At 38.2% G+C, this 12331-nt stretch overlaps 1 protein-coding gene across 1 annotated transcript; it reads left to right on the top strand.

The window, feature by feature from the left end:
* The first annotated feature begins 2565 nt into the window (after nt 1–2565).
* Nucleotides 2566–3960, top strand: LOC126597108 (protein CYSTEINE-RICH TRANSMEMBRANE MODULE 13-like). Its single transcript, XM_050263879.1, has 2 exons — nt 2566–2837; nt 3647–3960. Exons 1-2 carry the CDS (start codon nt 2641–2643, stop codon nt 3693–3695), a joined length of 246 nt encoding a protein of 81 aa, XP_050119836.1. The 5' UTR covers nt 2566–2640; the 3' UTR covers nt 3696–3960.
* The last annotated feature ends 8371 nt before the right edge of the window (nt 3961–12331 follow it).

The raw sequence follows: 12331 nt of genomic DNA on the forward strand, positions 1-12331 counted from the left end.
GAAGTCAAAATTTGAGATGAAAGATCTAGGAAAGACTCGATACTGTCTCGATCTTGAGATAGAGCACCGTTCAGGGGAAATCTTAGTACATCAATTGAACTTCACCCAGAAGGTGTTGCGCCGTTTTAACGAAGATAAAGAGAAACCTTCGAGTACTCCTATGGTCGTTCAATCGTTAGATGCAAAACGAAATCTCTTCCCTCCGAATGAGGATGATAAAGAGATTTTAGAGCCTGAAGTTCCTTATATAAGTGTGATAGGCGCTTTATTGTACTTAGCTCAAAGCACTAGACCTGACATCTCATTCGTTGTTAATCTTTTGGCAAGATGCAGTAATGCACTAACACGCAGACACTGGACTAGAGTTAGAGACATCTTCCATTACCTTAAGGGTACTACGGATCTGGGCTTGTTTTATCCCTATGGATCCTTGAGTGATGCCGCACCCCTTTATCTCGAGTCGATTCTCGCCTTATTGGTTATGCTGACGCATGATACTTATCTGATTTGCACAAAGCACGCTCTCAAACAAGTTATGTCTTTATTGTTAGAGGCTCCACAATCTCTTGGGGTCAACTAAATAGACCTTAGTTGCCACTTTGTCTAACCATGATGAAATTCTCGCCTTACACGAAGTAACTCAGGAATGCTTTTGGCTGAGAGCAGTTGTGGGTCATATTCAAAGCTCCTGCGATCTTCACCCCGTCATTGACGTCCCAACGACGATCTTTGAAGACAACGCATCATGCATGGAACAACTCAAGAAATGTTACATCAAATGAGACAACACCAAGCATATTGCGCCAAAGCTCTTCTTCTCACATCAACAATAAGAGCATCAGAATATTAAAGTCATGCAAATCCGTTCACAAGACAATTTGGCCGACCTCTTCACCAAATCACTACCGAAGGCAACGTTTCAGAAGCTTGTTCAAGGAATTAGTATGCATAAACTTTCTGAGTTGTAACATTGCTAGTTCTCATTGGAATTATGTCAAACTCAGGGGGAGTATCCTGAAGTATACTTACTTGATCTTAATATACTATTTTTCCCAACGATTAAGAGCATTTTTTCCACTGGGTTTTTGCTACCTAAAGAGGTTTTGACGAGGCACCCACCTTGGGTTGATCATATCCCTGATGACGTCTCGTAGACGTTTTATTTGACTTTGCATTTCTCACGCATTTTTCCTTAGACTATGGATTTTGTCCCTACTCGAGTTTTTACCATAGCCATAGGGTTTTTTGTGAGACTTACTCCTTATGCAAGTTCCTACCTTATTTAAGAATAGCATATTCCCAAAATCAGTGTCGACAAGTCGACTTCCTTAACCTCTACATGATGTCGAATCTACTTGAGTGTTTACACACTCAAGGGGGAGTGTTATAAACTTCTTATTTAAGTGTGATTGTGTAAATTATAGATTAGATTTTATTCAAGTTATTCTTCCCTATTAGGACTTGTATTTCTTAGAAGAGAAGGATTTCTTCTCTCTTTTATTACTATAAATAAAGCATTGCATATGGGGAATAACAACATGATCTACACAACCCTACAAACACATCTCTCTCTATATTCTCTCTCTGTGCCGCCGGCCCCGTCTCCCCTATTAGTTAAAGATAGGCCACAACATTTAGTATTTTGTATTAGTTCTTTTTCATAGATTTATTTGCCTTTTTAAGTACGATATCTAAATTTTCAATTTAAAAAAATCATTATTATTATGGAGAGGGAGAATAATTTGAAATTATTACAATAATTTAGAAGAGGGAGAAGTTTCAAATCCAGCATGGGTGGAATCCATTTGGATATTTGACCACATGCAAAAACTTTAGAAAAACAAATATATGTTGAAGCCCAACACGCTAAATTTCTAAATACTTCTACAATAAAATAAAAGAAAAATATGTTGAAGAATGCAATCCAGACTTAACAGAATAAATTATAATTTATATTGAACGTTTTACTCCTAGTTGCACTGAAAACTTTTATGATAAAACCTAACATCTACTGAATTAAGCAAATAGTTAAATTAAGACTATCAATATGATTATTTGTGAAACATTGAAGGCCCACTCTGAAATCTTGATAAAACAGCCGCTTTTTATCATTAGTCATTGTGGTTTTGGTAAAAAGATAGATTTGTTTCTTTGTTCGTTTTAAATGGTAAACGATGGACTGTTAGGTCAGAGTAGTGTAAGTGTGAGATAGAAAAAGTTACATTCTTTCTGGAATGGTGGTTAAAAGTCTGGAGAATCGATGTTAGGTTAAAATGGTGTACGACTTTTGTTTTTAATTGACCTACAACATCGGCTTATTTATTACGAGGATTTTCATGAGAACGAGAGATGGATATTATAACCATTATAGTTGCAATACTGAAATGAGTGTAAAACATGGAATTCAAAAAAACAAGTTGTCTCTCGCATGTGGAAAACGTTTAGCAAAAGAAAAATGCTAGAACAAAACACATTTCTCCTAGCGCTCGGCATGTAACGTAATCCACAGAGTAACCCTTACTATATATATGATTTATCTAGATTCTAGAGCAAGAAACAGCACACAAAAGCCTCTTTCAATTTCTAGTAGCAGCATTATTTGAACTAGGCTTTGATAAGTACTAGTGCTAAAGCAAAGCAATGAGGTACCATCCTGTTCCCGGTGGCCCTCCGCCTCCGCCACCATCAGACTACCCTCCCCCTCGTCCTCCTCCTGGCCCTCCACCACCTGGCTATCAGGGTTACTTTTATCCTCCCGCGCCAACCCCAAACCAGCCGCCGCCTTCTTCACTCCAAGACAATGATGGCCCTGGTTGCTGTTCAGTTCTTAGAGACTGGTATGCGCATACTCTCCTTCTCCCTACTGACTCACTGGCTTTCAGCTTCTCCCCTTAATAGTTTGATCATATCATGTTTGGCATGAACTGAGTAACTGTGTGTTTACTCTTTGTTCTTTTATATTTTCTAACTTTTGAGGACAAAATTAATCTTTTTTCTTGATAACGATCAGCTCCAAATTTAGAATTCTAGAATGAAAAGGCTAACTATTTTTCCAATTGAAACTAAGATTAGAATAATGTAGCTAACAAGTTTTGATTTTCCCATTGCTTACTGAAGAAAGTTGAGATTCCACTATAAAATCAATTGACAATATAGAGAGTAGCCTAACATCTTATAAGCCCATACAAGGTCCCTCCTCCCATCAATGTGGGACTCAGTCTCAACATGCTCCCTCACATGTGGCGAATTTTCAAGCCTAACACGTGGACAACATAACTCGGGTGACATGAAGTACATGTGGCCGTTGGGCTTCACACGTGGGATAAACTGCACTAATACCATGAAAAAAATTGAGGTTCCACCATGAGACCAATTACCAATTGACAATTAGATTCTACTATTTTATTTTTATATAAGCGATATTATACTTTAACTTAATCTAAATTGTGGGGAAAGGGACTAGAACTTTGGTGCATGAAGGCACCACGTGCTTTTCCAATGTGACTATGTTCACGTCCGCTAATCTTTTACTTTTAAATGCCTTAATTCTGTATGTAGGTCAGCTAAAATTACTTTTTGACTTCCTTAATTTGCTCTTGTTCCACTGCTTCACTGACCCCTGCGATATCTTGTTTACATTTTTCAGTTTGGCTGCAATTTGTTGCTGCTGGATATTGGACTCTTGCTGCCCTTAGGCCATTAGATACATCGATCTCCTCTTTAGAACAGCAGTACTGGTGTTCGGTTACTTTTCTATACCCACCTAAGATGGAAAAGACAATGTTCGAACCTGGGGATAATTTTTATTGTTGGGGACTCTTGAGATGCAGCATTTGGTTGTATTATTAATCAAAAGTAAACCTCTATTGCTCTACAAGCATGCACAATAACGAGTGCAAGAAGATAATTAAACAAGGGGAAGGCACATGACACTATTGTCCTCCCCTTGTGCTTACTTTATTCGATATGTTTCCTCTCTTTTTAATTCTTGCGATTCTTCTAGCCCCCCGGGTTCTGCTAATATTGTCAGCAACTTCACCACTTAAATTCTATATGCTATGATAAACAAAACTATCCAAATCTGGATCTTATACCTCCGTTCAACTTACTTAATATATTTTTTATGACGACAGTCGCTTCTGTTGCCTAGGAGAATCGTAAACAATTCCTTCCTTACCTAACGTTAGTGGAGTAGCCATGCAAACTCGATTGTTAAAAGTTAAATAATGGAAACATTATCACGGTAAGTATATATAGACTACATAAATAGTATGTGTATATAGGTCTTAAACAAAATTAGATATTCATCGCCATTTGCAGTAACAATCCAAGAAGTTGGGTCACCACTGCTATTGATATTTTATTTTCGGGTGGAACCTCAAATCCATCAAGCAATACCTGCTCTCCTCTCTTCATATGTTTCAAGTTTGGAGTTTGGGTGTGTATATAACCCGTCCTAGTAAACCTAGGATTAAGTAAATACTTATTGATCAACTCCACTGTGGAGGTTTTTTTTTTTTTTTTTGGTTGAAAAACGGGGCTAAAAGCGAGCCCAAACAAACCTACTCAATAATAAATCTAGATTGGGACATCCCAAGTCGATCCTCACGAATAAAACTAACTAAACAAGGAGGAGTATCAAAATAAAAATGACCTAAATCTAAATCAAGACTATAGGTCACTAAACTGTCCGCCACAAAATTCTTTTATCTGTAAACATGCGGAAATTCACATTACCAAGATCTTGAAAGGAAATCTCGACATGCAAACACAAGGGGACCTAAGGGATGATTATTGCTAGCAGCTTGCAACACCAAATGAACTGTGACTGCAGAGTTTGATTCCACCAATAATTTATCAATCCGTAATCTCCATGCCAATTGTAAGCCCAAGTAAAAAGGCCATAGCTCAGCATTAAGAATCTCACGTGCCCAAATTGGCGCAAAACCCAGAAATCCATTTACCATTAGAATCTCTCAAAATACCACTGCTCCAATAGAATTATTACTTCCTTTCTTGCAACCATCAACATTAATCTTAAACCAACCTGAAGGATGAACTTCCCAATGGAGCAAAGATTCAATCCTATGAGGTTTATCAATCTTGTGAGTATTTGCCTTCAACCATTCATAAAGATAAGCACAAATAGAACTTGTAGGCTCATCAGTCATGGCAAAATCTTGCTCAAAAATAAATTTATTTCGCCAAATACCAAATAAACCAACAAGCAATGGAAAAAACTAACCTCTACTCTAAACCCCCCCCAATATGAAAGATTTAATGGTGAGATTAAAATGAAGAAAATCATGAAAATCAATGTGTATGACTGTGGTTTATACATTCCCAACCTTTGCCAAACTTCTCTTGCCTTAGGACAATCTTTGAAAACATGAGCCACTGATTCAACGCCACATGTCACGTCTCGATCCCGACCTACGTTTAGGATTGACACGTGACGTCAACAAATACCTGTATCTCTAACTTACCCCACCTCCGGGATATGGCAAAGCAGAACTCGAGAATCGAATCGTACAGTAATTTTTTTTTTTGTACACTTTATGGCTACATCTACCCTCCTTGTTAGACTGCCTACGTACCATAAATAGGGATCAAGCCATTCGTAGTTCATCATTCATTACACTCGAACAATCATCACATAAATCACTATGTCTCAACCTAATACCACACAACAGGCATGCAATATCACGAGTAACATTGGACGAAGCGCAACATAAATCTCTAGCCATATTGGTCAACGAGTCTAATCATAATGACAACAATCACAACCAACATCATTCCACAATCACATTAATCAATAACACATACCATACACCAAAATGCAGGGTTAGAGCGACACAGTTCGGTCGAAGTCTACATCTTTGATGGTAAAATCAAATTCAAGGAACCAACAAGTCAAATGATGCGATTTCGGACCACTCAACGAAATCTATCAACATCGGGTTTCAGACCACTCAACGGAACCAAGACACCAAAGGGGATTCCAGACCACTCAACGAAATCCAAACCAAGATACGATTTCGGACCACTCAACATAATCGTGGGGTAGAAGGGATTCCGAACCTCTCAACGAAATTCGAGTGGATACGATTCCGGATCACTCAACGGAATCGCAGAGTACAATGCATATCAAATCACTCAATGAAATACAAGCTGGATACGATTCCGGACCACTCAACGGAATTGCGATCACAAGGGATTCTGGACCACTCAACGAAATCCAGACGGAGCAGGAAACTAGACCACTCAACGAAACCCCATCGGATACTTAGTTCCGGATCACTCAACGAAACCGAGCGAAAGTCCAAGGAATATAGCAACGGCTCGAAGAACCAATACAAGAACCAAATACTTAATTTAGAAGGGCTGAATGAAACAAAAAAGTGAAATAAGGAAATAAGATGTGAAACAAGTGTCGAAGCAACAAACCCCATGACAATGGGTTAACGGTCCACTTCTAGCCCTCACATTTCATCACATCATGCCAATCATACAACATAAACCACATTTCAAATATGTACGTCAATCACATTTCATAAAATATTTCCAATTCACAATCAAATCATATAAATCGATGGCTAAAAATAAAAATAAAATTCAATATAAATCACATTTGATAACCAAATAATACAATATGGCGCCACTAGTACGTAAATCGAGATAAATGTCAAATGAGATGGACACGTCATCATGCTGAGCCCAATAAGCTCCATGGAATCAACAACACTCTAGAAAAACTCCGGCTAGTTGACTAAATAGTCAACCATCGATCAAGATCAAGAGTAGGGCCACAACCCTAGAAATCTAAATTGGAGGATTCGCCTATCAGATTTCTGATCCGTAACTTTCCAAAGTCCACATTATGCTTCTAGAACAACGTACTAAAATTTCATTACAATCCAACAGTCGGATCTTCCCCAATAGCTATAGTTATGTGGTAGCTGACGTTTACATTTAAAAACTCAGAAATCTAATTCGGGAAGGTCTGTAGTTGGATTCCCGATCCGTAAGTTCTTATTGTCCTTAAATATTACGTATTATTACGTATTAAAGTTTCGTAATGATCTAATGGTCAGATCGTCGATCCATATAATGTCCAAGTGGTGGTCTATCAAAACTATAGTCATATGACGAGATTTCATCAATCGAACGTCACATATGGAATCAAGTTATCAAAATTAGTCTAGGAATGGTAGGTGGGGTCTCGGCCCACGCGCCACCCCGACTAGCTGAAAAATTCAATTATTTCCAAAAATTACCAAATTTTACAGCCAAGTAGATCTTAGTGAGGGGAAAATTTTTCATACCTGAGCCAAAGTCCAATTCATTAGGGAAACGCTTGAAATCGCCCACGAACCGTCGGAACCCTAGAAATGGGTGTGCTTCGATTCTCCTTCCTCGGTGTTCTGCCGCCCCTAAAACTGATTGGATGTTGTTCTAGGGCTCAAGGGGAGTTTAATGGTGAAGGAGATTGACGGGATTACATTCAAAAACAGCGGATCGCCGCCAATGAAGCCTTCGGTGTCCCATCGCAAAATGCCACAATTTGGCCCAATTTCCATCGAATTTTGAATGAACGATGGAGGAGAAAAAGTGTGGTGGTGATTGCAGGTGATGGTTGGGTACAATGAGCTTGACAAATGGATAGGAACCACCGGAACCTAACCGGGTCGAACGGGTTGAGTGTATGGGTGTACGGGTCGATGGGGTGGAAAATCAGTTTCTCTCTTTTCTAATCATTCATCCTCTCTCCTTCTTCTCTCCTGCATCTCTCCTTTTCCTCCTCTATCACGCTGCCATCTGGCAACTTCTAGTTTTTCTTTTCTTCTTTTTTTTCTTTTTAAACCTCTAGTTTCTTCATTTCAACTCCGATTCACAAACGGTTTTCGCCTACGCTTTCGTAGGGTCGAGCTCTATCAAATTATACTTAGTGTGATCCCAAGTCCACGATTTTTTTTTAATGATTACTGACCAAAATTCAAACTTCATAATTAGTTTAATTAAAATCTAAATTTAATATAAATTCCCAAAAATAATATAAAATTTCCTTCATACAAATACGTAGTTTGCAATAGTGAAATCCAGGAACGGGATTTCACACAAGTACATCTCTGACAATCAAGGTTATTAGTCATACCCCTTTTTAGCCTTTGTTCATTAGTGAGAAGCTTATTAAGAGAGAGCAGCCATAAGAAACTCTAAACTTTTGGAGGAATATAAAGTTTCCAAATGAATTCACATTGCCAATTAGGAAGACCACTTGAATTAATGACAAACATATAAGCGGATTTAATAGAAAAATTACCATCACTTGTTGCACTCCAGATACACTTATCAGACAAAGCATCAAAACCAACTAGAATGCTAAGAATTTGTTTGACAATCTCCTTTGGTAAAACAAGTAATAATTTACCTATATCCCAATCATTATTGTAACAATAATCTGCTTTAGTAGCCTTAAGCATATCATCGGAAAGCAAGCAAGAAACATGATGAAGCAAAATACCACATTTAGCCCATTTGTCCATCCAAAACCTTACCATATTGCCATTTCTGTTTCACCATAGTAGACCCTCATGCAAAAGTTTTGTCCCTTCAAGAATACCTTTCCAAGTACAAGAAGAGTGTAAAGTAGTTTTATCATTGAGTAACCAACCCATATCACCTTTAATATACTTTCCTTGTAAAACTTTTGCCTAAAGGCCATTATCCCCCTACATCAATATCCAAGAGTTCTTAGCAAGAAGAGCCGAATTCATAACTCTCATGTTTTTCAAACCAAACCCCCCCCCCCCCAAAAGACTTCTGAAGGCAAACTTGGCTCCATTTAACCAAGTTAACCTTATTTTTGGATTGAATGGAGCCCCAGACGAAGTGTTTGGACAAAGATTTCTCTGGACAAGGCTCTCTGGACCTTAGCACAACTCTCTAAGGGATTGGCACTTTGGATGTGTAGTCGGGCTCTTGCTTGTTGATGTGCTACAAGAAGAGAACAAAGTTAGTTCTGAAATGTGCCTTTGTGGGGCCTTAGGTGTAGGCCTTAAGACTCGCAATAAAAAATAACTAAGTGTTAGGTGTGTCACTGCTATCTCAATATAACAGATGTAGAACAAATGTGTTTTAAGTTGATTACTTGATCCCTAAGTTACTCAAACTTTTTGTTATCAAAGGACTGTCATAGATGGGTTAAGTCTATATTAAGTTCTTTTTCTTGCCTTATAAACAAGGACTTTTAATTCATGATCTTGTATGTTCGAATGGAAGGAGTCCATAGCCCTTTAAATCATTTGTTTGGCTCTATATCGCTTTTAATGAAAACATATCCATTAAGTTAACAAGATCCATACGCAAATAGGACTCTCAAAATGACAACACAGGTGGAAATAACTTGAATACATACTGAAAAGTATACTAAGCAATAGATCTACTAATTTAAAAAACAAACAAAGAGACTCGGGCAAGACTTCACCTTGTCTGGCAAGGTTGAACCTCTTGCAGTCACTTCTCTTTGAGTTTACAGAGATTGTATGCTAAAAAGGGATGGATGGTAAACAAGTTTACATGAGGGAGTCGATCCTACACCACTAAGGGAGGTAGCAGAGCTTTTATACTAGATAAAAGATGTCTTTTGTAAGGAACTATCACTAAAAGGGCTTAATCTAGATTGATTTAAGCTCTTGGATGCAAATCTGGCTTGAGAGCGGAGTTTGTATGCTTGTTTGTTTGATTGGTTGAGTATCATTGACCCTGGGGCCTGTCTTTCCTTTTATAGACAATTTAGCCCGACTGCTGTAGCTTTTGCTCTTGCCCGAAAGCACTTGGAGGGTAGTGAGTCATTAACTTTTTACTTGTAATGCCACTAGAAACTATTTTTTGGCTGCTAGTAGGTTAGTCTTCATCACTTGTCACTTCACTCATAGACATGTGGCCTTCATCTTGGTTGAGAAGACTTTAATTTGCTCTGGGCTTAAGGTTGGGCTTTGGGCAAGTCTTCCTTTTAATTGGCATCCTTGGGCTTTATTTTCTTCAAGCCCAACATTCAAATATTAACCCAAACACGAAGTTCTTATTTAACCTGTCAAGTTGATCACAAATGGTAATTGGTAATTTCACTGTCTGCATAACATAAACTGGGATGACGGAGGTGACAGACTGGACAAGAGTGGCCCGACCAGTAAGAGATAATGAATTCACCTTCCAAGCAGAAAGTTAAGGTTGAGCCTTTTCTACCAAGCCTTTGTAAGTTTTTGGTGATGTGAGAATGAATGAGTGGAACTCCTAAATACTTTCCCAAATCATTAGTCAGGGGAGAACCACAAATGCGACTCAGTTCAAGAGCCATTCCACGATTAATATTAGGTGAGCAATAGATTCTCGATTTTTCATAGCTTATTTGCTGCCCAAAAGCCAAGCAAAATCAAGGCACTCCTTAACGATCTGAGCTTTTGCTCTTTGGAGGCTTCACAAAATAAAATAATGTCATCTGCAAACATAAGATGAGAGACAGCAGGTCCTTGTCTTGCAACTTGAATAGCTTTCCATTTTCCAGAATTAACAGCTTCATTAATCAGATGAGATAATTTTTCAATGCAAAGAACAAATAGATAAGGAGAAAGAGGATCACCTTGTAGAACACCTCTTTGTGGGCAAAAGCTATTAGTTTTCTCACCATTTGAAACAATTTGGAAATTCACATCAGTTATGCAATGCACTGGTTTGGTATTATTGTGTTTTGAAAAGAAAAAAAAAAACTGTTTCTGCTGTGCTATGAGAATAAGCTCATTTTTGCTATCTTACGTTTTCAGTTTTTTTTTTCACCCAAAATTATGAAAATAAGCTATTTTAAAGTGTTTATCAAACATGTTTTTGAGCTCATCTTTTTTTTTTATACCCATTTTTTATAAAAGCACCTCAATACCAAACCAATACTACATTACCTTGCACATCAATTTCTTGAAGAGTATTCCGAATAAAACTCCATCGAAGCTTATCGTAAGCTTTTGCTAGATCAATTTTCCAAGCTAAGAAGCTTTTTTTTCCTTGCGCTATCCGGAAAGTGTGAAGGACTTGAGCAATAACTATATTATCGGTGATATACGTCCCTGGCAAGAAACTCACTTGACAAGGACTAATAATCTTGGTTAAGATGGGCCTCAATCGGTCAACCAAAATTTTAGTCACCGTCTTATAAATAGTATCGCAAAGACTGATAGGGCGAAATTGTGAAATAAGCCTCGGGCCAACAACTTTAGGAATTAATGTGATAAGAGTATTTCCCAGACCTGGAGGAAGAGAACCGGAATGAAAACACTGGAAGACCATCTCATACACATCTTGACCACAAAAGTCTCAACAATTTTGGAAGAAAGAAGCTGGAAAACCACTGTGGAGTTTGAATCCATAGAACAGTATCATAATAGTAATTAAATTTTGTTGAACTCAAATACCTATTTGAGGAGAGCGAAAACTCCTCACTCCATACTACATAATTACTCACTGTTAAAGCAAACCCAGCTAATCGATGGGCTACCACATTGCAACGACGCAAAACATACTCAAATTTCACCTACATATTGATCAGCCCACACATTTACGTCCCCGATTGACACCTAGAGCAGGGGACTCATACTCACTTTTCTTAACTGCAGCAACCACCAAAGCTGCATCACATTCCAGCACCACCTTGGACTGACCAAGAGATAACGCCAGCTTCAAGCCTTCACCAATTGCCAGCGCCTCAATATGAAGATTTTCCAGTCCAAGTATATAATATGGATCATAATTTTTTTGTTTGGTTACATTAATTAGTATAATTTCGAAACCAAATAGAATTTGAAGATTTTCCAGTCCAAGTGCAATATGGATTTGTTAATTCACATAATTTTTTTTGTTCGTCTAAATTTATTAGTATACTTCCGAATCCTAGTAGAACTTGAATTTTGTACTAATCCCTATAAATACCCTAGCTTAACATGATAAGATTGTTATTCTCGTATACTCTGTATCTCGCTACATCGAAACATAAGAGTTTCATTGTGTTTTTATTGTTAGTGTTTAGACGCTCCCATCAATAAAGCAGAACAATGACTCATAGCTTTGGAGACACCATGAGTTTCGACCATGGACACACCATGAGTGTCGACCATGGACACAGTTCGAGTTACGGTGGCCATGGACACAGTTCCACTCACAGCGGCCATGGACGTGTTCGACCTGTGGAGCATCATCATCATCATCCCGCACCAAGCAGTGCGGAGTACTTCCATGTACGTGTTCGACATAAGAAGCGTCATAATCATCCCGCACCAAGCAG

This window comes from Malus sylvestris, chromosome 13 (genome assembly GCF_916048215.2).
Source record: "Malus sylvestris chromosome 13, drMalSylv7.2, whole genome shotgun sequence".
Classification (NCBI taxonomy): domain Eukaryota; kingdom Viridiplantae; phylum Streptophyta; class Magnoliopsida; order Rosales; family Rosaceae; genus Malus; species Malus sylvestris.

Bases quoted from the DNA above. Each gene is read 5' to 3' on its own strand.
- LOC126597108 (XM_050263879.1), top strand. From the start codon at position 2,641: ATGAGGTACCATCCTGTTCCCGGTGGCCCTCCGCCTCCGCCACCATCA. The intron at 2,838-3,646 runs GTATGCGCATAC...TACATTTTTCAG, and splicing joins TGTTCAGTTCTTAGAGACTG to TTTGGCTGCAATTTGTTGCT.